Source organism: Rattus norvegicus, chromosome 18 (assembly GCF_021556685.1).
Source record: "Rattus norvegicus strain SHRSP/BbbUtx chromosome 18, alternate assembly SHRSP_T2T, whole genome shotgun sequence".
Taxonomy (NCBI): Eukaryota; Metazoa; Chordata; class Mammalia; order Rodentia; family Muridae; genus Rattus; species Rattus norvegicus.
In genome coordinates, this window is record NC_141551.1 from 3,962,429 (window position 1) to 3,990,000 (window position 27,572).

General features: G+C 46.5%; 1 protein-coding gene, 1 long non-coding RNA gene and 2 pseudogenes across 5 annotated transcripts in view; 3 read left to right on the forward strand and 1 right to left on the reverse strand.

Annotated features, from left to right (window-relative positions):
* The window catches only part of Lama3 (laminin subunit alpha 3), a 231,870-nt gene extending 215,122 nt beyond the window's left edge, over positions 1–16,748 (forward strand). For 2 of the 4 annotated variants that reach the window (NM_001393748.1, NM_173306.2), the window contains 7 exon segments: positions 2,166–2,349; positions 4,730–4,870; positions 7,756–7,915; positions 8,020–8,150; positions 11,383–11,476; positions 13,579–13,698; positions 14,403–14,833. In NM_001393748.1, the coding sequence (NP_001380677.1) occupies positions 2,166–2,349; positions 4,730–4,870; positions 7,756–7,915; positions 8,020–8,150; positions 11,383–11,476; positions 13,579–13,698; positions 14,403–14,548 (976 nt within the window). In that variant the 3' untranslated portion in view covers positions 14,549–14,833. 4 annotated transcript variants of the gene reach the window in all.
* LOC120098331 (uncharacterized) overlaps positions 1–27,572 on the reverse strand; it is a 78,767-nt gene that overhangs the window by 46,693 nt on the left and 4,502 nt on the right. The window contains exon 2 of the long non-coding RNA XR_015642770.1: positions 20,781–20,898. This is a non-coding gene — a long non-coding RNA (uncharacterized LOC120098331). The remainder of the gene's footprint in view (positions 1–20,780; positions 20,899–27,572) is intronic.
* LOC134482903 (ATP synthase subunit g, mitochondrial-like) lies at positions 8,295–8,692 on the forward strand (annotated as a pseudogene).
* On the forward strand, positions 12,783–12,932 carry LOC120098413 (U2 spliceosomal RNA; annotated as a pseudogene).

The window sequence follows — 27,572 nt, forward strand, 5'->3', positions numbered from 1 at the left end:
AGCATCAGTTACTTTTCTCATCTTTGTGACAAAAGCAACCTAAGAAAGGAGAGTCCATTTGACTCCAGCTTTGAGGGTCCGGCCTACTGTGTAGAGAAGGCAGCAAGAAGATGAGGTTGCATCGCACCCAGAGCCAGGAAGCCGAGATGGGTGGCTGGTGTCGCTTGCTTTCTTCTTTTCATTTAGTCAGGGATCCCAGCCCAGGGGTGGTGCTTCCTACATTCGGGATGGAACTTCCCTCCTCAACTAAACCCCTCTGGAAGATGCTGTCGCTGTCGTGCTACAGGGTGTGTGTGATTCTAAAGCTTCACGTTTCCACTCAAGATTAACCGGGTAGCCACATTCGTGTTTGCGACTGTAGCCTATCCCAGTCCCGACCGTTTGAACAACCGTGCGTTTGGGGAGTTGCCAGCTCCTACATGTGCTACTAGCCTCACTCTGATGTGTTCTTGCTTTGATTACACAGCCCCCCAAAGCTGGGGCTGTCACATTTGTCCAGCAATGAGTGTATCATATCAATGAACTCTTGAGCCTCTCCTCTCTCATCCAGCAACAAGGAGTCACAGCTGTGAATCCACTGCTCCTCTTTGAAATGTTAGTTGGTCTTTTCTGCAAAAAGATTGCCTTAAGAAGCAGTGTGGAAAGCAAATGTCAAGTCCGATCCCGGAGCCCATGTATGCAAAGTGCTGTGTGCCCTGGAGTGAGCCCCAATGTTCCTTTAAGTTGGCACTGGCGACAGACAGGTCAGGAGAAACATGGAGTCATGGGCCATCTGGATGACCCCATTTAGCAGATGTGGGTTCTCTTTCATGCATTTAGCCTCGCAGTGTTGGAGTTAACAGTGTAACAGTCCTGTTCGTGTCCAGATTTCTAGATTATTCGTTTCCTCCTTAATTCAATTTAGTCACTATTTGTTGGACATGTGCTGTGAATAGGCTCTGCTCATGTAGTTACTAGCAAGATAAACCTGGTCCTGTCCTCCAGTGGGTACTTGGACCTGAACCCAGGGAATGGGTATAAACATCTCTACTGCCTTTTCAAGCTGTGCCTCACTGGACTTGTTGGTGGCCCCGCACCATAGAAACAAATTCAAGAGGCAAACTTCCATGGCTGTATTCCCAGGGCCGGCACCGTGCCCTCTGCACACTGAACACTCAGTAACTATTGTTGAATGATTACACAGTTTGGATGGATGGTTTGGTGAATGGATGCATGGGACTCTTCATATACAGCAAAGCTTGCTTAGCTCAATCTGGAAATGATATGAAACCATCATATAAATTAATGCTAGCTCTCAATTTTTGGCTACATGATATTTCGTAATTCCTTTTCCAGGATAGCTGAGGTCTGGGAGTCAGAGCAATGGGGAGAGCAGGAGGAGGTGGATCTGTGCTCCTGTGCCTTTGTGTTAACTGTGTCCCATAGAGAGAAAATGTTCATCTGACGCCCAAGTCACGTTCTCATTATCCAAGCTGCTCCCTGGTCCTCCTCCAGCTTCCCTCCCTGTGAAGCTCTGCAGATAGAAAGCATGTTTGAGAGTCAAGGGTGCTGAGACAGAAGTAGAAGGGCGGTCCAGACACTAAGCAAAGGAAGGCTGGATTGCTGCTGGGAAAGGGTAGAGTGTGTGTCTCACATGAGGAGCTTTACAGACGGTTTGTGCAATGTTATGAATGAACTCAACCCTAGTGAACCAGACACTCAGAAGTGGGGGACATGGTAATTCAGGTGGATTTACATAATTTTAATGTTGATTTTTAAAGTCCGAGAATGTTCCTTCTTGCCATATGCTAGGACCTATACCACTAGCTAAACTTGCCATAGACAATCTGAGCGATTCCTAACATAGTAAAGAGACTGTACACGACACTATTAACATCTAATATGCTCTGGCTTCCGTAAGTCCCATGTCTCTGGGAAGTGGGCTCACCCTCACTCTTGTTCTGAGATACAGGAAACTGAAAGTATGTATTTCCCTTCATTGGCCATTTCTTTCCTTTTTATTTTGGTTGGGTTGGGTTTTTATTTTAAAGACATGACTCCTGTATACCTCTAGGTAGTCCTTGTTGGCATCAGACTCATAATCTCCCTGCCCCTAGGCTTCTGAGAACTGCAGTTACAGGCCAGCATGCTCAGGTCTCGTTTCTTGTCTCCTTCTTTCTCCACAGGTCACAGTTTTCTTTAGACATACAGACAACTTCCCCCAAAGGACTGGTGTTTTACACAGGCACCAAGGACTCCTTCCTGGCTCTTTATGTCGCAGATGGCCGTGTTGTCTTTGCTTTGGGGGCAGGAGGGAAGAAACTGAGACTCAGGAGCAAGGAGAGATACCATGACGGGAAGTGGCACACGGTGAGAGCTGAGTCTGTGTAACAATATTGTGAGCATGTTGAAATAAATCACAATCCAGAATGATCCAGGCACTGAGCAAAGACTCAGTGCCTCAAGCCCGCCCTCTTGTAACAGATTACAGTCAAAACGCTAAATCTGTTATGTAGAATGTCTGTCTATATGTACACTAAACATGAATGAAGTTTGTGTTTAGACTTGAGTCCTATCTGGAGATATCTCATTGTGTATATATGAACATTCCAAAATCAGAGAATAGACTTTAATACCTATGGTCCCAAGCATTTCAGAGGCAAGATCCCCAGTCTGTACTGTTTCAGTGATCAAAATTAAAAGTCCAGAATATTACTAGGAGTCCCACAATATGCATAGGGAGAGCCTCTGTGGTTAGAGGTGTTGAATGCCCAGCATCTTGGGACAAAGACTGTCACACACACACACACACACACACACACACACACACACACACACACACACGCACACACCATGTATGGATGGCTGAATGTCAAGGATGACTTAAAGCATTGCTTCTGTGATCCTCTCTCCAACTCCCTAGGCTGCATGGCTCCCCAGCCCATTTCTCATCCCTGCACACCGGACCACTACTCTCTGCAGATCCAATTTCTAGACCTGCAAGCTCTTCCTCCTCCTCTTCTTCCTCCTCTTCTTCCTCCCTTCCTCCTCTCTCCTTGGTATTCTTTCTCATAGCACAAGCAGAAAGCCACCTCTCACTGCATCCCAGCATCCCAGCTCTTGCCCGAAGCCACCTCAGTTAGAAGTATATACCATAAAGTTGAAGGAAGCCATGTTTTTCTAATGATGGAACTGTTAATTAGAAAACCTAGGTGACCTGGTAAGTTTCATTCATTAATGGTCAACAAATATGAATGGGCTGCTGTCTTGGAGCACATAAGCAAACAGCCAGGCTGAGTCTCATGTTGGATACTAGTCTTTCGGGAAGGCGTTAGATCGAAGTTAGTCTACATGGGAGTACCACTGGAGAGACAGTTGTGAGGAAAAGGGTCCTGGGGGAGGGGCAGCAACCACCATGTGAAGTCATGGGACTGGAGCTGGAGTTAGCTCACTGGGCAGATCACAAAGTTATGAGGGAGAAGATTGGGGCAGGGGTGGTTAAGCTCCACAGGCCAAAGTAAGAATTTGGGATATTGCTAGCTGAATGTATGTAAGTATGCATGAATGCATGCATATATAAATATACATATTTAAGATGGCTAAAAATGTAATCTGTCTTGAAGATAGCAAGCACTCTACTGTTGAAGTGTGGGGTCTCAGTTGCTTATACTGACCTTGACTCTGTTGCACTCCTACCACATCCTCCAGATTGCTATAAAAGATCACCAAGCTATGCCTTTAGGCTTGGCTTTTTTTTTAAATCTGTGAGATAGGATCTCACTGTGTAGCCCAGGCTCCCCTGGAGCTCACTATGTAACCCAGACAGACCTAGAACTTTTGATCCTCCTGCATCAGCTCCAGTAGCTTGGATTAACAGGCATGTGCCACTCTGCCCAGCTGGGACTTTGGATTCTATTCAAGTGTCTGAGAAGCTTTTGAGGTGTCTTACACTGGTAAAGCACAGACACAGAAATAGTAATAACCTTTACAAAGTCTCTTTGGCTGAAGAAATTAGACTGGGGCCAGACAGACACTGTTGCCCTTACCTAGAAGGCCATGGTGAGAGGGGGGCAGTGGGGTTGGGGAGCATCCTGAAGGAAGAGCAAGAGGGACAGAGCAGGAGGGGTAGCCTGTGGAGGAAAAGGAGGAAGCCAGTGCGGCTTCCTTTGATCTGGCCCACTAGTTGGGCTAGTGGCAAGGCAGACAGAGGGGAGGGAGATGGAGGAAGGAAGGCTGTTAGTGAGTGAGTGGCTGAGCTGTTTGGGGACAGTTTAGACCTCTGTGGTGTCATATGCCTGGGAGTCTTTAGCTAAAGTCCATCACCATGATAGCAGACACAGAATCAAACTTGTAACAGGAAGAATGCTTGCTACTCATGCTGCAGGAGACACGTCCGGTTTCTGCTGCTCCAGGACCCATGCCTAGGCTTACCGTCCCCTCAGCTGCACAGCTGCACAGACTGTTCAGACCTTTAGTCAGAATCTGTGCCCTTGGTTGTCCAGCCTTTGTTTACATTTCTAGATCCGTTGTATCTGTTGAGCGTTCCATTTCAAGCTGGTTACATAACTGCTTTCATGTCAGCTGTTCAATGTCTGACTCAGTCTCACAGAAAACGCTCACGCTGACAAAAAGAAGACCTTCCTCTTGTAAAGCACTAAAAGGTGGACCTTTTCAAGTTTCCTGTGACTAGTGGTAAAATCTGGCACCAGCTGACAGAGGTACAGCATTGATTCTTCTCTTTGTTCTAAAGGTGGTGTTCGGACTAAATGGAGGAAAGGCACGCCTGGTTGTGGATGGGCTAAGGGCCCAGGAAGGCAGTTTGCCTGGAAATTCTACCATCAGCCCCAGAGAACAGGTTTACCTGGGGTTGCCGCTATCAAGAAAGCCAAAGGTAAAGCTAGAAAACAAGTTATTCTCAGTGTAAATACAATTGCTATCATCGCCTGAGGAGCCATTTAAGACTCTAAATCCATTAAGTGATTGTTTGATATGTCCGATGTTTACAAGAGAAAAGTACCCACTGCATTTCTAAGCCTATGTATAAGGTCCAGGCTGAGACACAGGCATTGAAGAAGTGACGGTGGGCTTCTCTATGGCCTTAGAAACATGATTCTCTTAGCTTCTCTTCCAGAGAAGGGGACCAAGGTGTGTGTTGGTTGTTTTATTATTTTATGTGTGTGGGTATTTTGTTTGCATGTATGTATGTGCATCACATGTGTGCCTAGTCCCTGTGGAGGCCAGAAGAGGGCATCAGATTCCCCAGGGACTAATAGATGGCTATGAACTGCCATGTGGATGCTGGGGGTTAAATCGAGTCCTCTGAAAGAGTAGCCAGTGCTCCTAGGCACTGAGTCATGTCTGCAGCCTGTGGCCAAGGTTTTGGGTTAAGATGATGTGTCCCAAGCTGTGGCATTCTCTGCCACATTTGCAAAACAGTAGCAGAAGCATGCACTTCCTATTTTGCTGCCTATCAGCTTGCTGTTGACTCGAGGTTTACTTTAAAGGGTTTTTTCTCTTTTATAAATGGAAGCTCAGTGTCCTTTATCATAAACAGTAAGTAACCACACAACTCAGTCCATGGAAATGAAGCAGCATCCTCAGTCTAGCTGGAGAGCCTGAGCTGTGTCTGTGAAGAAGTCAAGATGGCATAAGGCATATTCTCATTGGCACAGCCAACGTGTTCCCTTTCTAGTCAGAGGGTTCCAAAGAGTCTTGAAGCTGCAGAAGATATGTGTGCAGAGAGAGGACGATTGGTGGGTGAGGGCCTGGGCTGGATCTCCAGCCACAGATGGGAAACACAAAGGCAGATGGGTATTTACGCCCACATATGCACCTTACTGTTCTTGTCAAGTTCAAAACTCCTCTGTGCTTGCTCTCCCTGCCTCTCCTCCCACCCTTCCCAGGTGCTGGCCTCATCCTGTATGCCTACATATGTGACCTTCCCCATACCATCATAGGTCAGTGATGCTGTGAGCAGCTCTGGCCGAGGATACGTCTCTCTGTCCCTCCCTCGGGACCTGGTGTAATGTTTGCCTGCACTGAGATAAGAAGGACCCAGACTAAACATCAGGCCTGGAAAGAGCTGTGACTAAAGCAGGCCTTGCACCAGTTTAGATTTTAGTGTTTCAGGGTGACCCAGTCAAAGCTGGGATAGCCCCGTAGGGTACAACTTGGCCCACTCTTTGAATTAAAGCCACAACAAGGAAGAAAGCATGGTTTCCTACTATATGCATGTGTAGAAACTTTGCTATGTCTATCATGAATGACTCATATCATATATGATATGCAGTATGGTGTGTATGGCATATGCTAAGGTGGATCCTTACTGTTAACACTGAACTTTTCTACAACCTCTAAGCCTGTTTTCCTTTCAGAGAAAAACCACAGAGCAGAGAGACCACGCAACGATATGGCTAGGTTATTCTTTTGACCCGGCGAGGCAGTTAAAGCACTGGCTGCTCTTCCAGAGGTCCTGAATTCAATTCCCAGCAACCACATGGTGGTTCACAGCCACTTATAATATGATCTGATGCTCTCTTCTGGCATGCAGGTGTTCATGCCGATAGAGCACTCGTATACAGAAAATAAATAAATCTTTAAAACAAACAAACAAACCCCAAACCTTGTTAATCACAAGGTACAGATAGTAGCATCTGTTTACAATGTTGTATCTAAAGAACATATGGGGTAATGGATTTTATGACATGGTCTCTTGGCCCAGTGGCTTTGGGCCTGTAACAAGACAGGACATCACAGAGGGGAATGTCTAATGGCGCAAAGCTACACACCTTCAGGTGGCTGGGAAGCAAAACCATGAGGGAAGGACCAAGATCTAGTACCCTCTGGGATAAGCATGCTGCCAGTGAGCTCATGGCCTCTTAAGGGGTGTGTAACCCTCTAGAGATGGTAGACAGCAAGCATGGCCTTTGGGACAGCTGAGATCCCAACTGTAGGAATATAATATCCAACAGTGTTTCTGCACAGGACAAGTGCAGCCAGCCCTGGGGATTCGCTGTTGGGTCATGGCCTGTCCTATTGTGTCTTCACTTGGTTTCAGTACAGAACTCTGTTGTCTAGTGTAATAACTATTTATCAAGGAAAACGGTATCATGGGGGAATGCACAGGAAACTGCATTAAGTACTGTCTCATTGCCGTGTCAGCATGCCTGATAGCGACTCAGGGGAGGGAGGGTGGCTTGGCTCTCAGTTCTGAGGCACCGTCCAGCAGGGGCAAGGATGTGAGGTGGCTGGCACACTGCACTCACAGCCAGAAGCAGGGATGAGTGAAGAAGTGCAGCTGGGTTTCTATTCTGAAGACCGTGGGACGATGCCATCTACATTTGTGGTGGATTTCCCATCTCAGTTAACTTCATCTAGAAACCCCCTCAGACATGCCCAGTGACTTACCTGTGAGATGATTCCAGATCCCGTCAAGGTGACAATGTGAACCATCATAAAAACTAACTTCTGAAGAGGCCCATCTTCCACTGCCTGCACTTAACATTGCACCAGGAGCATCTCTAAGGTCACTACCACCCCAACCCCAGACTTGATTAAGTGACCCCTTTAAACTCTAACTTCCCATCGAGCCTCTGGTTTACAGGTTTCCCTGGACACTTGACAAGAAGCCAAGGGCAACAGTCAGGAACCCCTGACTCTCTGAAGCAGGAAGAAGGCATCTTCTAGAATCTTCTTCCTTTCCTAAGTCACATGCCCTTCACCTCAGCTTCTCTGGGAGCTACACAACATGAACTTTTATCCTCTGCTTCCTTACAGAGCCTACCCCAGCACAGTTTTGTGGGGTGCCTGAGAGATTTCCAGTTGAACTCGAAACCCCTGGATTCTCCTTCTGCGAGGTTTGGGGTATCTCCCTGCTTGGGTGGCTCTTTAGAGAAAGGCATTTATTTCTCCCAAGGAGGAGGCCATGTGATCCTAGGTAAGGAGCAGTTGGCAGAGTTCATGTCTCTAAGTCTGAAGAACTTTGCCCTCTTTCCTTAATTATGGTGTTTTAACTGTTTTTTTTTTCTTTTCTTTTGGAAGCCAATTCTGTGTCCTTGGGGCCAGAGCTTAAGCTCACTTTCAGCATTCGCCCACGGAGTCTCACTGGGGTCTTAATACACGTCGGAAGTCAATCTGGACAGCGCTTAAGTGTGTACATGGAGGCAGGAAAGGTATGCAGCAGGAGGCTTCCATGGGAGGGGAGGGAGCCAGAGCCCACTAACGGTCGGTGCAGGCAGAGTCCAGTGTTAGACCATGAGACCTGGTTTGGAGATTTTAACTTTCCATGTTTTTATTAGCAAGTCATTATCACCGTATTTTCTGCTTCATCTGTAAAACTGGAAAACCTCGAGACGTACCTTCCGCCCTAGACCATGGCCAAGTTCATCTGTAACTTCACGGAGAAGGCACTGTCGATGGTGGCTGCTGCCATGATTTAATTGGCCACATTTTGGCACTACGCCAAGGTTGAGCTGGTTCCCCCAACCCCTGGTGAAATCCCTACAGCTATTCAGAGCGTGAAAAATATAATTCATAGTGCCAAAGCTGGTGGCTTCAAACACCTTACAGTGAAGGAAACCGTGCTGAACAGTTTGGTGGCTACTGAGGTGTGGGTGTAGTTTTATATGAGAGAGATCATAGGCAAATGTCGCATTGTTGGCTATGATGTTTGAAGACCAATCTTTAACTTCTAATTTGAGTTCTTATTTGAAGGTTTTTGGACCATGTGTAATGAGACTCCCATCGAATAAAATACTAGCTGTGGAAAAAATAAACTGGGAAACCTCAAACAGAATTCTGAATTCTGGTGACACCACTTAAAGGCTCCTGGGGTTGATGCTTAAACTTCTTTGGGCTCAGTTTCAGTGTCTACAGAATACAGATAATAATTCTACCATCGAACTGAGCAGGCTGGACCTTGCTTAGCTTCTAAGGTCAGACCTGACTGGACACATTCAGGGCAGCAGGGCTGCAGGCAAATGTGGCCAAGTCTCGGTCCTAAGGCTTCATGGAGCCTGAAGAAATGGCACGCAACTGCCCATGCTTACACCCTGCCCATGCTTACACCCTGCCCATGCTTACACCCTGCCCATGCTTACACCCTGCCCATGCTTACACCCTGCCCATGCTTGCTTACACCCTGCCCATGCTTACACCCTGCCCATGCTTGCTTACACCCTGCCCATGCTTGCTTACACCCTGCCCATGCTTACACCCTGCCCATGCTTACACCCTGCCCATGCTTGCTTACACCCTGCCCATGCTTGCTTACACCCTGCCCATGCTTACACCCTGCCCATGCTTACACCCTGCCCATGCTTACACCCTGCCCATGCTTACACCCTGCCCATGCTTGCTTACACCCTGCCCATGCTTACACCCTGCCCATGCTTACACCCTGCCCATGCTTACACCCTGCCCATGCTTGCTTACACCCTGCCCATGCTTACACCCTGCCCATGCTTACACCCTGCCCATGCTTGCTTACACCCTGCCCATGCTTACACCCTGCCCATGCTTACACCCTGCCCATGCTTACACCCTGCCTATCAGCCTCGGGTCACACCCACGCCCGGGCCCTGAGCTACGGAGTCCACACTGGACCCGTCATCCTCTCTGTGCAGGTCTTGTGCTAAGCTGCTTGCTGGCTCCCACACCATCTCCCCGTCTTTGCATGGACTCTTCCCTCCATTAATGCTCTTGCTGCCTTATGTCTCCATCACTCACAGACCTGAGCCAATAACCTATTTCTAATGACCATGGTATATTTCTTTAAAATGAAATTCTTCTAGGAATCTTCTCTGCAGCTAAGGCCCGAGTCAAAGATGAATGTTGCACTGTTCTCTTTCATTTTGTTCTCTATAACTTATTAAAACTGGGGCAGTGTATCCCAGATGGCAATAAAACAGCTCAAACCGCTTCAACACCTTCCTTCCCATTTCCAGAGATCAAACCCAGAGCCTCTGACACTCAATGCAAGGACTCTATTTCAGGGCTATCCCTCTGGTCCCCAGCCCCCAGTGTCATATTTCAGAAGTTTTATTGTCATTTAATGATACAGAATTATGTGTTTCCCTCTGACATTTCTGTGTGTCAGGGTAATAACTTTAGATCAGATTTACCTGTGAGTCTTTCTTGGCCCCTTCTACTCCTCTCTTTTTAGTTTGTGGGAACCAGTGAGTTTAGCTGGTTTTGCTGACAGGTACATGGGTGAGAGTCATTTCCAGGAGCACAAGCACCTTGCCAGCACCTCCATCTCCAGGAAAAAAAAAAGACACTCTTCCCTTAGAAACCGACAAGTTGGTTAGGGATTTAGCTCAGTGGTAGAGCACTTGCCTAGCAAGCTTCAAGGCCCTGGGTTTGGTCCCCAGCTCTGGAAAAAAAAAAAAAGAAAGAAAAAGAAACCGACAAGTGCCCATAGATCCTCATGCTGAAGCTGTAGAGAACGTTGAGAGAAGGATATTAGGGAGGGTCTTCAGAAGACAAAATCAAGACTTGGTGACCTTCCTAACTGTGGGGACATTGGTTAGCTCAAAACCTGCTTGAGAGTAGCCTGCCCTATGAAGTAATCAGATGTAAACGACATATAAACACCTATTTTAGCCTTCTCATTATATGCACTTTGACTCAACCTTTAGAAGATTCTGAAGGAGTCCCAAACCTGGAGAGTGGGAAGGTGGGATTCTGCCAACAATGTACCATGTGCATGATACATGCATGTCCTGTCAAATATAACCTGTAGCTTAATGTCCAGGATGGGAGCCTTCTGGTGTGCAGTGCACCAGGGGTTGTTATAACTGGGTAGCCTTCTGGTGTGCAGTACACCAGGGGTTGTTATAACTGGGTGGCCTTCTGGTGTGCAGTGCACTAGGGGTTGTTATAACTGGGTGGCCTTCTGATGTGCAGGGCACTAGGGGTTGTTATAACTGGGTGGCCTTCTGGTGTGCAGTGCACTAGGGGTTGTTATAACTGGGTGGCCTTCTGGTGTGCAGGGCACTAGGGGTTGTTATAACTGGGTGGCCTTGCAGCAAGTGTGAACCTCGCCAGCATTTTTAACTTCCACCTCAGATGTTTTGGTTAGCAGTCATGGCTGCATCCTAATCACTGAGGAGAGTGGAAGGTGTTTGTCAGGAACCTCTGAGGACTGATAGAGGAGGGGCAGAGCCCATCGCTCTTGTCAGGAATCCTAGTCAGGGCCTGGGCTTATCATTTGGCTGGTTTGCCTGGAAGAATTAGGAGGGAGAATTCTTTGGAAGCCTCAGGCACTGTATGGTCACTTGGTACAGGAGTCAGAGGGCCAACATCTAACATGATTGCAGGCTGCCTGTGTGTAGGGAAGACAGCAGGGGACGGCTGGCTCCGTGTGTTCTTCTGAAGAAAATAGCCAAATGCTATGTGTTTCAGGTCACAACCTCTGTGAGCAGTGATGCAGGAGGAAGTGTGACATCAATTACACCGAAGCAGTCTCTGTGTGATGGACAGTGGCACTCGGTGGCAGGTATGACACTGGTAACCTTTGTACATACAGGGAAACCCTTTGACCTGTGTTTGAACTTCTCAAAAGCAGCCCCAGTCTGTCCACTGGGAGGGTTGGGCTATGACCAGCCCCCCAGGTTTCTTATCTGTTTCAACACAACTGTGCCTAGATTGTTTCCCAGCTTTTGCCTCTGACTCGAAGAGTGTGCTAAGTTTGGGGTACGGAGGGTTTCCTCACCCTGGCCCACCCAGAAAACTGAGAAGTTGCTTTAGTCTTTAAGGAAGGAATAACATTGCGGCTTGCATTTTGAACTATCTGCTTCTGAACTCCTTGGGAACAACAAGAAGAAGCCACGTTTCTAGGGGTAGACAGATGACTCAGTGGGTAAGAGCTAGATCTTCTAGAGGGTCTAGTGTGATTCACGACGCCCACATGGGTGGGTCACCACTACCTGTCCTCCAAATCTGGGAGGTTCATGCCCTCTTCTGGCTTCTCAGGCACTGCACCCACAAACATATTCACACAGACAGTCAGATAGACAGATGCGCGTGCGTACACACACACACACACACACACGCACACACACACGCACACACACGCACGCACACACACACGCACACACACACACGCGCGCACACACACGCGCGCACACACACACACACGCACGCACACACACACGCACGCACACACACACACGCGCACACACACGCACACACACACACACACACACACACACACACACACTTTACAAAAGAAGCCAGCTTTAAGTTCCATCCTTTACTCCTATGACTGTGGGCAAGTTACTTTAACACACACATTGCCTCAGTTTCCTCATTTGTAAAATGAAGATAAAAATGGTGTCATAGGTTTGTGAAAATTAAATGAGGTAGTTAGTGTGTATGAAGTGCACAGCCTGCATCTGATCCATAGCAGCGTTCAGTCAGCACCCAGTTTTACTGTTGGATTTTCAAGGATCATTGTTAGTTTTTAATAATTGTTACATCTTAATCCAAACTATTCAAACAGAGCGGTGCTGTAAAGTGAGTGTATGCTCTCAGAATCTGTTGTTTTAGTCATAACTTGTGGGTGTTAGAGAGCCATGAGCCTGAGGCTAGGGATGTAGCCAGCTGGTAGAACGCTCACCTCGTGTGCATGAAGCCCTGGCTCTGATCCCCATGGACCATGCATGGCTGTGCTCACCTGGGATCATAGCACCGGGTCGGTGAAAGACGAGGAACAGAGATTTAAGGCTGTCTAGAGATGTATAGTAAGTTTGAGACCAGGATGAGACCTTGTCAGCAACTAAGTAAGAAACAAACAAACTTTTATCTTTTCTTGGCCTTTTGGCTAAGATCAAGTGTAGAGATACCCGAGTCTGTAATAACTAAAATACCTTTTTGTAAAACGTAGTGCTTTCTTGGCTAATTTGAAAGCTGTCTTTCAGTTAGATACACTTATCAAGATGGGAGAAAGATGTGTTGAGGGTCAAAGTTTGTAGGGACTGACCCTGGCTTCTTAAGTAGCTGTGGTCAGATCACATGAACGTGGCTTCAAGAGACAAGAGACCAGGGCCTGGGTTTCCTCTCTTATGTGAGCAGGATAATGACGTGGTCTTTGTGTATTCACTGTGTGTATGTTCTCGTGTGTGCAGGTGTGTGTGCACACACCCGTGGAAGCCAGAGGCCAAAGTTTGTTCCTCAGGTGCTAACCACTTTGGTTTCTGAGACAGGCTTTATTGGCCTGGAGTTCACTAATGTGGGCTGACTGGCGAGCATGCCTCAGGGATCTGCCCATGCCTCGGGGATCTGCCCACCCCACTTCCCTGGCACTGGGACTGCAGCAAAGCTACCTCCACACTTGGCAATTTTTTGTTTTCAGGTAGTCTGAGAGCTTGGACTCAGATCCTCACACTTGCAAGGCAGACATTTAACCAACTCGGCTGTCTCCTCAACCCCATGGGGTCATTGTAGGGATCTGATTTAGTGAGGGCGGCATTTCTACCCAAGACTGAGCAACTGCCTTCAAACAGTCCCCCTGAGGGTCCCATGGGAAAGACAATGGTTCAAAGGCAATGGTGACACAGGGGTGCACTCATCAGAACTAACCAGCTTCCTTTCATCCAGTCTCCATTAAACAGCGCATCCTGCATCTAGAACTGGATACAGACAGTAGCTACACAGTCGCACCACTTTCCTTCTCACCAAACAGCACCCGAGGGTCACTGCACGTCGGAGGTGTCCCAGGTAAATAAATCTAGTCCCAACTTGTACAGCCATGTTAGAGCCCAGGGGCTCTTGATGTCTTCCCATCCCAGCAGCCAAGGGTCCAACACTTGAGTAAAGAAAAGAGCATTCCTGGTGCCCAGTGCAGGGGCAGGGCCCTTTGCCTCAGAATCTAGGCACATCTCAGGGTAGCACAGGCACATGAATGCTGCCTCCTCTGGTCCCAAGCCTGTCATTTATAACCCTCCCTTAAGAGGCTTCATTAAGTCAGAAGCCTATGTCAGCAAATAAGAAAGAAAGCTGACGAGAAATAATGGTTTCTCTTCCCCAGGCCCTGAGTGACCGTTGAGTCCAAATGGGAGAATGGGGCAGGTTGAGACAGTCACATTAAAGACTGAAATGCTGCCTGGAATGGGCCCTTTTATTCTTCCTTGTTTTATATCCTTCAGAGAGTCAGCTCATTAGTTTTATAGTCCTTTCATAACCCATAAAAAGTAGCAGAGTTGAGAGTTATGTTCTATTGATTCGAGCTGCAGGAGTTCTTTCTCTAGTGGCAAGGGACAGCTTTGCTGCCAGTATATCACAGCAGGCAGGAGGTCTGAGATGGCCAGGGGCCGAGCTCTGGGGTCTCTGGATTTCTAATAATATTCTTAACCCCCTCCCCCACATGTGCACCATTTCTTGGGATGAACTATCCATCGAGTGTCTCTTCCTTTCTCTTTCAGACAAATTGAAAATGCTTACACTCCCTGTGTGGAACTCATTTTTTGGCTGTCTGAAGAATATTCAAGTCAACCATGTCCCTGTCCCCATCACAGAAGCCACAGAAGTCCAAGGTTCTGTCAGCCTGAATGGCTGCCCTGACCACTAACCCTACACAGCAAGATTCACCTTTGGAAGTACCACCAGCCAAGTGTACCCCTCCCCCATCAAAGCCATCAAGCCGGCACAGCACACACTGACAGAGCAATGTCATTTTGAGTTCCAACCACACAGACCCATCACTCTGTCTTTCAGTGACACATATGCATTTTCTATCAAACCCCAATTCATGAAGAAAATGAGCAAATTGTCATTCAAACATTCGCACAAGGCTTTTGTTAATATTATTTTTCCACTAAGAATTAAATGCCTTTTAGAGAACCTTTTTCCCCAACTGCTAAAAAGAACATCTTGTTTAGAGCACTTTATGAATACAAAACTTTAAAACATTTTAAATTGCTACAGTTCACTGGAATTGAATAAATGCGATGCACTCTTCAAATTATGATGTTTTACCAGCAAGGAAAGCCAAGGGCTGACGATCACTGATAATTAGATTAATTCTTCAGCACTTGCTCAAGGTGGTATCTGCTACATGATTTCCTACAAATAGTTAGCGAGTGTGTGCTGAGAGGTTATTTGCATGCTCCGCGTGTAAACTACAGTAAAGTTGAATAAGTAAGTTCTGCCCTTGGGGGTGTGCACTTCGATTGGAGACACATCTAGTCCTCATAAATCAGGAACTAACAAGTTGAAGTACTGACCTCACTAATACTAGCGAGGCTCACCAGCTTCTCAATCCTAGCCTTCCCCAGTCTTCTACAAACCAGGTCCCAGTTATCATCAGTTCCCTGAGAACCCAGGCCATCTAAGTAGAGGGGCTAAGACGTAAGTGTACGCTATAACTAAAGCTTTATGTATCTTTCTGCGCACACACGGAGGCCAGAGTTCAGCATCGGTGTCTCCCTCAACCTTGTTCCACCTAATTTCTGAGACAAGGTCTTTCACTGAACCCAGAGCTCAAAATCTTGACTGGGCTTTGGTGCCTAGAAGGTCTCTCCAGGGTCCTCCCACCTCTATCCCACAGTACTGGGGTTACAGATATGTGCCTCGATTTCAGACAGATGCTGGGGATCTGAGCTTGGGTCTCCACGCTTATACAGGAAACAACCTACCCATTAAGCCATCTAGACAGCTTGATGACGGAAGCTTTTATGGCAAGCCAACAGGAGCCAGCCAGGAGAAATCACTTTTAGATTTATCTACGAAATAATGCACGATACAACAGACCAACATTATTATCCAGAGCCAATATTTTCCATAACAAAATAGAAATATTGGATATAACAAAATTGGGCACAGTAAGGAAAACTGCGTATAGTCTATATGTTCTTCTTGTAGCTGCTGCTGAATTTGAGTCGCAGCCCTGTCCTTGCGTGCTCTTCGCACCACAGTCCTCCCAATATTTCCCCCCAGCTCCAGCTGCACACCACTGGAGTGTTCTCCTGCAGAGGCAGCTAATTCCCGCTACAGCAGATGGTTAGCGGAAGCAGACTGGTCGGTGATCTTTAGGGACACTAACTATGCCAGCTCTCAGGCTGAACTGCCTGGCTGTAAGTCAGCTGCTTCAGAATACATTGATTTTCAGATGAAAAAAGTAATTCTCATTGGTCGTCTTGACGTCTGCTGGAAGCTCCTCTGTGCTGCCTATCAGCGGCAGGTCTTCACACCATCTCCCTCCTCAGTTCTCCATGTTACCCAGGACTCATTAGTGCTGGATGCTTATAAGCAATTTGTACACTCATGGTGGGACAGCTACTTCTTTTTAATTTATATTTTACTTTTATGCACATTGATGTTTTTCTTGTATGTATGTCTGTGCACCATGTGTACACAGTGCCTGCTGAGGCCAGAACAGGGTGTCAGGTCTCCTGGACGTTACAGATACCTGTGAGCTTCTATGTGGGCACTGGGAATCGAACCCAAGCCATCTGGAACAGCAACAAGTGTTCTTAATCACAGAACCAGCTCTCCAGCCCTGACAGTTCTTTATTGACTAATTGCTGTGATTTTTCTCTCCCTTCTGTAATAACGACAAAGAGAACAGCCACCCATCTGGGTTTGCTGAATAAATCCCAGCCACCAATGTCCAGCAGAATCCAGGTGGATTCAGCCAGGGGATGTCACTGTGGCTGCTGTCCAGTTAGAGGTATGTGTTCCCTGTGAAGGAAGTTTCTGCCCCTGCAGTGGAGCTCTTGTGGGAACTGTCAACAACCAAGCACAGCACAAACACAACCACAAATGGGGAGTGCCTTGGCGAGCTCAGCAGGGACATCGGGCCAATCTCTGACCTTGTCAGCATGAGGACACTACTGGTTCCTGCTGTGGTCTGGATATTGAGTCCATCGAAGGTGCAGAAGTTCTGTCAGGGACTGGAGGTGCTGTGAACTTTTATTAGGAAGTGGAATTTCGAGGTCCTTAGGTCATTGGGAGACACTGCCTAGAAAGTATTCTGGGACAGCACTGTCCTTTCTGTGCTTCCGGCTTCGATCTGTGGCTGCCTGCTCCACCTGACACCGCCTCCCACTACAGAGGGCTACCGCTGACATTACCAAACTGCTGCAGACAGCATGCCCTCCAACTCTGAGGGGAATCCTCCTCTCTAAGAAGTCTGTTACCTCATTTACCTGTGGTAATTCACACCTAATGAATACAGTTCCGTGTGAGGTTTGGAAAGAGCTCATCTTAGGAAGCAAAACCATCAGATGCTTAAAGAGCTACCACATGCCATTATGAGTCTGCTCCTGTCAGCAATCCTCAGGGCACCTGTTGACCTCACTCCTCCACATACAAGGCTCTCTGTAGTTTGATCTCAGAGACAAACAGCACATGGAGGGACAGGACTTTCCCTTCTAGGCAGAAGTGGTCTCAGCCACAGAGAGCACTGGCTCAGCTCCTTCAGCCACTCTTCCCCTAGGGGAGAACACAAAACCCAACCCCTGCCCCATCAACCAGACTTCTTCCAGTTCCCAAGTTCTCTGTCCTTGTTTGCTTTCTGTTGCTGTGATATGACTGACCAAAACCAACCTGGGGAAGGAAAGGACTTGGCTCATGTTTCCATGCCACAGTCCACCGTTGAGGGTGCTCTGGACAGGGATGGAGGCAGAGGAATGTTGCCGGGTGGCCTGCTCCCTCTGGGTGGCTCAGCTAGCCTTCTTATCCAAACCTGGCCCACCTGCTTAGGGGATAGCACAACCCACAGTGGACTGGGCTTTCCTCTGGGTGGCTCAGCTAGCCTTCTTATCCAAACCTGGCCCACCTGCTTAGGGGATAGCACAACCCACAGTGGACTGGGCTTTCCTCTGGGTGGCTCAGCTAGCCTTCTTATCCAAACCTGGCCCACCTGCTTAGGGGATAGCACAACCCACAGTGGACTGGGCTTTCCTCTGGGTGGCTCAGCTAGCCTTCTTATCCAAACCTGGCCCACCTGCTTAGGGCATAGCACTACCCACAGTGGACTGGGCTTTCCTCTGGGTGGCTCAGCTAGCCTTCTTATCCAAACCTGGCCCACCTGCTTAGGGGATAGCACTACCCACAGTGGACTGGGCTTTCCTCTGGGTGGCTCAGCTAGCCTTCTTATCCAAACCTGGCCCACCTACTTAGGGGATAGCACAACCCACAGTGGACTGGGCTTTCCTCTGGGTGGCTCAGCTAGCCTTCTTATCCAAACCTGGCCCACCTGCTTAGGGCATAGCACTACCCACAGTGGACTGGGCTTTCCTCTGGGTGGCTCAGCTAGCCTTCTTATCCAAACCTGGCCCACCTGCTTAGGGGATAGCACTACCCACAGTGGACTGGGCTTTCCTCTGGGTGGCTCAGCTAGCCTTCTTATCCAAACCTGGCCCACCTGCTTAGGGGATAGCACAACCCACAGTGGACTGGGCTTTCCTACATCAATTAGGAAAATGTCCCAGAGATATAGCCACTGGCCAGTCTGATCTAGGTAATTCCCAAGCCACCCTGGAGTGTATTAATTGACATCTGAGTTCAGGTATGGTAGAGTCGCCCTGAAAACATTTAGTTATTTTCTAGGAGTGATGACTGTGACCCAGCACATGAGTGAAACAACTTTTAAAACTATATTCTTCCACTGAATGTAAGTGGTATATGTATTCATTAAGGAGAACTCAGAACTATGTATAAATGCATTAAAAATCATCCCAAGGGGCCAGAGAGATGGCTTAGAGGACGAGAGTACACACTGCTCTTGGAGAAGATCCAGGTTTGGCTCACAACTGCCTGTAATTCCTCCGTTCCAAGGTATCCAAAATTCTTTGCTGGTCTCTGTGAGCACTGCACTTCCATGCACAAACTTCTGTTTACTTTTTCTTCCCTCCCCCCTCTCAAAAATATAATCTTTAATAATTGCCTACAATCCCACTAACTTAGAAGTCTGCTTACATTGTCATGTGTCCGTTAATCTTTTTAAATGAGCATGTATTTCCTTACGAGTGTCCAATACACTTCCCCTGTGACTTTAGAAGTAGGCTGTTTCCAGGTCTTTGCAAAGCACTTCATTCCACATGCTAAAACTTCTATAATGTAACCATCATGTAATGTAATTGTTACTTAATTGCGAATTTCACTATTCTTGAAGTTGTAAGCAGCAGTAAATGAAGACGTCTTGTGATATTAATTTATTCTCATGATAGTTTCTTAGACATGAATCCAGTAGTCAAAGGACACAAATGTTTTAATGGTTTTAGTTAGTTATTGCCAAACTGACTCCCAAAAGAAAGATCTCTTCAGTAAGATACATTTTTAAATGGTCTTAGCTCTTGAGCTCCCCTCCCAAGGTCTTATGGGCCATCACACTGAGAGCAGCCCTCTGAGCAATGCAGCCCTGGTAGTCCAGCATGACCCCGATCACCTTCTCAGAACACACGGCTGGTTGATGGGATGCTTGACTCTGAGGGACAATTCTACAGATGCCATAAGAAAATGCAGTGCTACTGCAGTCCCTAGAACTGGCTCAGAGTCACGGATTGAGCAAGCCAGGAGTACAGAACAGGTCCTGTTCTGAGGTCTCTGTGCCACTGCCAAGATCAGACCATTTTTTTAAAATGGAGCCAGACACCCACAAGAGGATTTGGATGCTGTACTGTTGTTCTCTCTCTCAGCAGCCCTGGACTTCACTAGATCCAGCTGCCTTCTCCCCTGGTGCGGAAGTTTGCATTCACTGTGACTAAAATTCTCACTGCAGGTCTTTCAGGCAAAATTCCAGATTTTAATATTTTTTTCTCCTCTGTGTGTGTGTGTGTGTGTGTGTGTGTGTGTGTGTGTGTGTGTGTGCTGCATGAGCACACCATTGCACACACATGAAGGTCAGAGACAAGCAGCAGGAGTTGGTTCACTGTGTGGTTCCCAGGTATTGAACTTGGGTCATCATGCTTGACAGCAGTGTTTCTAACCTGCTGATCCTTCTTGCCAGCCCAAATTCCAAAATTTTTAACTGTTAAAAGCCCAAGAATCCACCCCCCTCTTCAACTGCCTTGGTTCCCAACAGAGAAATCCAAAGCAGAATTTGGATACTACAGATATTTATGGGGTAGTGTGTGAGGATTGGTACATATGTGTAGTGTGCAAGGCTCAGCCCAGGGTAACTCATGTTGCCACACTTAGTATTTCCAAGAAATGGGTCTTCCAAGCTCCATCTAGGTCATTACAACATATGCAGTAGGTGGCTGGAAAATAGTGTCATGTGATATACTGCAGTGTCACATGATGTACTGCAGAACATAAGGACCTACCCCCAACCATCCCCCTTCTCCCCTCTTCTCTCTCTTCTCCCTCACTCCCAGCTCCTAGCATAGTGAGCACCATTTCACTAACACATGAAATAAACTCTTTAGCTTCTATGTAAGACTAAGATAAAGAAGAGTGTGTGTGTGTGTGTGTGTGTTATTTTCCTAATGTCCTCCACAAATGGCAGGATTTCATTCCCTTTTTACAGCTGAATACTATTCCATTTTGTAGCTCTGACATATTTCCTTTACTTGTTCATCTATCACTGGACCCTAACTGATGCCTTGGCGCTTGTAGATGGGGCAGCAGAGCACAGTGGATGCTCTCCCTGGCATTTTCTATACCCTGCCCCTCTCCCCTTTGGTTATCAAGCCTAGTAATGGGTGTGCTAGATCATATGGCCATACCGTTTTCCATAGATGCTGCACTAATTTACACTGAGTGGCAACGTTCATGAGCGCCCTTTTCTTTCCACCCTTTCCAGCCTTCATTTATAAATTGACTGCAGTCGTTCAAGTTCAGTGATCATCATTTACCTGATGTGGGCAGATACCGAGCCATGGCTGAGTCCTCTGCGGCTGTTCCTCTGTCTTGCCAGTTGTCTTTTCACTCTGATGTTTTTCTCTTCCAGAAGTTGCTTAGGTTGTTAAAGTCCTGTTTGTGGGACGATGTCACAGGTGAGGCAGGTACAAGATAGAAGGAGGCCTGTCATTGGATGAGAAGGAAGGATGGGTGGGAGAAAAGTTTGGAGGAAGAGGAGGAGACTGGAACAGAAATGAAGAAGAGACAGGAGGGACAGGGAGAGAAGCCATGGCAGGACAATATGGCAGGTGACGTTAAAATTCTGCTCTGTGTATTTACAGGTTGTTATTAATGTTCTTAAGGGATGGATGGTACTGGGCTTTGTATGTTTAGGTGGGCAATTATATCTTATCAATTGGGCCAAAAGTTATTGTGTTGTATGTTCTTTCATGTAGCGATTTACGTGTAAGAAAGTGTGCGGCGGCTGGTCTGGGCTGCCACAGAGTTGGGATGTGTGTTTCTGGCATGGAGACCTGCCTTGGGAACTAGATAGGTAGAGAGATTGCTGACGGCTCAGAGAGAGGCCTTCAGCAGTGTGATAGGGGATGGAGCAGAGCGGGTGAGACGCTTTGCTGACTGAGATTAAGATATCCAGCAGACATCTTGGAGCACTGTGGTGTAGACCTAGTGGGGATGAAAGACTGCTATATTTTTTATATTTTTACAACAACACCTGCTTGTCTATTTTTGGTTTTGTTACCTTGCTTTGAGATTATTTCCTTATACTGATATATTGAAGTGTGGTCTGGGTTTTCTTCTAGAAGTTTTATGTCCTTTGTTCATTTTGAGTTAATACTTGTATGCAGACTTCTAATCAACCTTCTGTACATCCCAGCACCAATTGATGAAGAGACTATGGCTCGTGTGTACATCTGAAGCATCTTTGTCAAACACCTGGCTATGGTGCGTGGACTGCCCTGTGTGCTGGTTTTTATACCAGTGCCATAGAGTTTGGTTAGATAGCTCTGTAGAGTGTTTCACATTATTAAATGCCTGCTGCTTCGCGCCTTGTGCTCATGAGTGATTTTGTGATATTTGGTCTGCCACGATTTCTTACTCACCTGTTCCTCTCCCTCTCTCCCTCTCTCCCTCTCTCCCTCTCTCCCTCTCTCCCTCTCTCCCTCTCTCCCTCTCTCCCTCTCCCTTTCTCCCTCTCTCCCTCTCTCCCTCTCTCCCTCTCTCCCTCTCTCCCTCTCCCCTTTTCCCATGAGAGACACTGGCAGCTGTGCTGGTGGGCTGTGGTGGATGGTTCTAGTTCTTTACTCTTTTAATAATATAACTCAGCCCGCCTGCAGAGGCACTCCAGAACGACATCTTCATACTTGACAGAGAGGCAGAAACACACTTGGAATGTCCCCATTAACTGTCCTTGGAACCACAGCAATTGTTCTCTTAAGGAGGGGACAGTCTTGAGCTGACCAGTGCTGGTTCCTAGAAATTGTTTCCTTCCATTCTCAAAAAGGCATCAGTGGCCCAAGAATGTATAGATTCAATTCCACATGGGTTTTGAGTGTGTGGTTATTCATGCTACATAAGTCCTAGCTATACTGAACTTTGAGAGTTGCAGTAGAGAAAGGTCCTGAAACGCTGGAGTCTCTCCATGAGTATGCTGGGTGCACACTGATTAGGTCCTCTCTCACCAGGCTTTTGTCAATCACTTGGTAAGCTTAATTATTCCACACTGAGATGGGCATCCCTGAATTGAAATAGAGCTATAAATAGTAGACCCTGAAATAAAGTCTGTAGTATGAATATATTTATAAATCCTGGCCAGTAAACCAGGAAAGGGAATAACATTTGAAATGTAAATAAAAAATATCCAATAAAAAAAAGAAAAAAAAATCCCAGTGCAGGGTTCCTTCCTGCCTTTGACCATTTATGTTCCTGAATGAAGCACACACACACACACACACACACACACACACACACACACACACACCCTCTACATTGTAATATGCCTTCAGTAGCACAATACCTGGGCCTCGTCTCCGTGCTGCTAGAGTCTACCTCCCCTGATAATTCTGAGTTATTACTAACTTCTGCGTTCCATCTGGGCTGCTCTGACCAGTGGAGCAGCCCTCTGGGCCGTGTTCTCTTGGCCTTTTACATGGTGTTCTGCTTCTCCTTCAGGCACAGCTCCTAAGGCATGAAGGCTCCGCCTTGCCTGTTCTTATCCTTCCATGGTGGTTTCTATGTTTCTCCTTCCTTCTCCTCATGGTCCCGAGCCCAGGAAACATAAACCCCACCTCTCTCTCTTCTTCCCAGCTATTGGCTGCTGTCATCCTTATTTACCAATCATAATTAACTAGGGCAGATTCCCAGAAGCAATGTCCAGACCCTCTCATGCAAAGTTTTTGGGGACCCAAATTAGCATTAGAATACAAGCAACTACAGAGTCTATTCAAAAGACAAATCTCAAGCTTTTGATTATTCCTCCAACAAATAAACTTCCTCTAAAACAAAGCCTGCAGTTTGGGACACAAGTGGCAGGGCCTTCTACTGCAATGCTAATGGCACAATAATGTTCTTGGCTTCCATGGTTTCCAATAAAGGCAATGTCGCTGAGAGGGAAAAAGCACATGGGAGGGCTTCTGGGTCAACCAAAGACCAAGCCATGACAAGCCAGCTCCCAAAGGAACTGTCTCCTGTTGCATAGTTCTTTTTCTGAAGTCACTGGAACTTGAGCTATTCATTGATTCCTTGAGCTGATAATTCCAGCTGAGGTTGAAGCACACAACCTTTTTCTCTTGTAGTTTGGAATATTCTAGAATTTTGTGGAACAAAGCTTATCTCTGTTATTTCACAAGCTGTTTCTTGATAACTAAGTGAGAATACATCTGTAAACTGTGTAAAAGTATTACTATTGTTTCTACTGTTAACAACACTTTATCATGGGGTCAAAGGTTAAATCAGGTCTGGGGTATAGCACACTTGATAGAGTGCTTGCCCGGTGCTCATGAAGTCCTGAGTTCAGACCCTGGAACTACAGAAACTAGACATGCCTATAATTGTGGCTCTGGGGAGATGAAGGCAGGACGATTAGAAGTTCAAGGTCAACCTGGCTTCCTATCAAATTCAAGGCTAAGGGGTATTCATGAGACCTTGTACTCAAACCTCTAAAAGTTAAACATGAAGAGTATGGCCATCAAAGACCTCAGGAAGATGTATCCTGACTTTGACTTGATCTTTCCCTGACCTGCTCTTCTAAGGAACGAAGGAGGAAGAAAGTTGTCCCCTGGGTGGTGTGTGCTACTGATGTCTACACATGCAAGGTAGACTTGAAGTTAAGGAGCTTAATAGCAGCTCCTATGTCCAGTTCACCATCCCATCTGCTTCCTGGCATGTCACTGTGACTTTCAGTGACCAGCATTCGCCTTTCTTTGACTGCACCTTTCTCTGGCTCATGAATTCAGCTTTATACACCTGTGCCACAGGTCAACTATGTGAGAGATTAAGGCCCTAAGTGAATCCCCTCAGGGACAATACACAGAAACTTGTGTCTTGTTCCTGTAATCCTTCCAACACACACACACACACACACACACACACACACACACACACACACACACACACCATGCTGGTGTACCAATTCTCCAAGTTTATACTCCAACTGCCCTCAGTGATTCCTATCGTGGCAACACTCCATCGTGGGCTGCCCCTTCCCCTTTCTCATGACTGCTGTTCCTTTAACCTCTCAAAGAAACGACACACTCAGGGTCTACTGAGGGGAAGCCAAGCCTATGTAGCTTCTACAGAGCAGGTATATCATCCTAGATTATATATGTACTAGATTATATATGTAATGTAAATAATTTTTCTAAAGACAGAGAACTCTGAAGATTCCTAAGGTGATTCCTGCTACCTAATGTCAAATAAGCACTGAGGTCATCACTCCTATAATTCCCAGGCCAAGTGAAGGCAGACACATCATGCTAACCATGGATGAAGAATAGTCTAAAGGCTTCTGGAAACACAAAGCGACTTATTCCAGCACCTTCGTTTCCACGTGATAGAGTTGGCTGAATCCTCGCCTTCTTTAGCCCACACCCCTCTTTTTTTTTTTGTTGGTTTTTTTTTTTAATCTGCAAGGAGGCAGAATGAAATGACAACAATTTACCATTCTTAATCTGATATCATCTGTCTGATTGAAGTGAGGTATCTGGCCAGCCATTTGAAGATTGAGATAAAGACAGAATGTTAGCTCACATGATATATCAAGATTAACTTGAGACATTTGAAGATTCAAGTGAAATAAAATCATGGAAGTGCTAGAAGAAAATGACACTGGATATGATCAGAAGAAACTTGGAAGGCAGGATGATGTCAAGGCAGAAGGGGACAGGGCAAAGGGACAGTAGCTGGACCTCTCAGCTTGTATGAAGGCTTCTTAATTGCAAATATCCCACACCTATGTACACAGAAAGTGAAGAGAAATTTAGTTCCTCCCTTGTTTCCTTGAAAGGCCAAACCAGGAAAAGGAATAAACACAAGAAATCAGATTTCTGTGTGGCAAGAAATGCAGTTAAATAAAACACTGAGAAAATGTTTGTAAAATGCAATTCAAAAAACATTCATATTTTCATGTGTTGAGAACTTTACATAACTGTACACATGGCTTGCAGCCCTGACTTCAGAGGAAAGGGCAGGAGGGTCTCAAATTCCAGGCCAGTCACTCTAGAGAGTTCTATACAGTGAGGACATGAGATGATAAAAGTCTTTACAAATAAACAAAGAGAATAAAATTACCAACGACAGGCATAGGACCACAAATGGCCTCTAAGAATGAGACAGCCACCATCAATCTAATCTAATTAATAATCAAACACATGCATCGAATGTGAAGTTGTCATCTGTAGTATGGACTGTGTTATTAACTAGTGTGATAAACAAACAAAAGCACAGGGAGCATTGTTGTACATCAACAGCCTTCTGAGGGAAAGAAAGCATCACCGTGGCAGTAAATACAAAACTGCCTTCTGTTTCCACATTTATTTAATTAAGAAAAACACACACAGGCCATTCTTTTTTTTTTTTTTTTTTTTGGAGCTGAGGACTGAACCCAGGGCCTTGCACTTGCTAGGCAAGTGCTCTACCACTGAGCTAAATCCCCAATCCCATTTTTTTTTTTAAGACAGGATCTCACCGTCTAGCCCACGTTGGCATCAAACTCATAGAGATCACCACCTGGCTCTGCTTCCTGAGCTTTAAAGATATCACCACTAGCCACAACCATGGGCAACAACTTGACAAGTTGTTCATGGGGCTGGAGAGATGGCTCAGAGGTTAAGAGTACCAGCTGTTCTCCCAGAGGTCCTGAGTTCAATTCCCAGCAACCACATGGTGACTCACAACCATCTGTCATGGGAACTGATGCCCTCTTCTGGTGTGTCTGAAGACAGTGTACTCATAGACATAAAAAGAAAAATTAAAAAAAAACTAAGATTTTTAAAGGGGGGAAATAAAGTTGTTAATGCTGTATTGCTTGGCTTGTTTTGTTACATATCAGTCCATGGTGTGTACGTATATGATGTCCACTTAAACTGGAAATAGCATGTCCTGGGACCTCTCAATGAGCAAGCAAGGATGCTTAAATGGCAGCTCACTCTGTGTAGATCTCCCCGAAACAGAGATTACATCTCCCTTTGTCCCTGCTTCCGTTCTATGCTACCAATGTGGGTGTGTGTTTTCTGACTTAACCTCCAAAGTATATCCCATCCCTGGTGCCTAAGGCCAGTTTATATAGGGGAAAACCCACCTGCATAAACTCCAGCTTTCACCAAGAATCTCCATCAGCTGGTAATGAAGCAAAGAGGGGACCAACCGTGACCTGCAGAGGGTCCCTGACAATTGGCCGTCTGCAAGTGGACGAGTGAGCCACATAGCCAGAGAGCCTGACACTTAGAGCACCGTGCTGTGGCTCCCATGGAAACACGGAGACAGGCAGAGTGTGATAAGGACTGGTGAGTGCTCATCCCGTGTGCACTGTGTACTTGGTGCACGGTGATAAAGCTGCATCAAAGAAGTCCACTCTTTGAAGAAACATGAAACTCAAGAAGGATGACCAAAATGCGAATGCTTCACTCCTTCTTTAAAAGGGGAACAAGAAAACCCTTGGCAGGGAATAGGGAGGCAAAGTGTAGAACAGACACAGAAGGAACACCCATTCACAGCCTGCCCCACATGTGGCCCATACATATACAGCTACCCAATTAGACAAGATGGATGAAGCAAAGAAGTGCAGACCGACAGGAGCCGGATGTAGATCGCTCCTGAGAGACACAGCCAGAATACAGCAAATACAGAGGCGAATGCCAGCAGCAAACCACTGAACTGAGACTAGGACCCCCGTTGAAGGAATCAGAGAAAGAACTGGAAGAGCTTGAAGGGGCTCGAGACCCCAAAAGTACAACAATGTCAAGCAACCAGAGCTTCCAGGGACTAAGCCACTACCTAAAGACTATACATGGACTGACCCTGGGCTCTGACCTCATAGGTAGCAATGAATATCCTAGTAAGATCACCAGTGGAAGGAGAAGCCCTGGGTCCTGCCAAGACTGAACCCCCAGTGAATGGGATTGTTGGGGGGAGGGCAGCAATGGGGGGAGGATGGGGAAGGGAAGCCCATATAGAAGGGAAGGAGGAGGGGCTAGGGGGATGTTGGCCTGGAAACCAGGAAGGGGAATAATAATCGAAATGTAAATAAGAAATACTCAAGTTAATAAAGATAAAAAAAAAAAGAAAGAAAG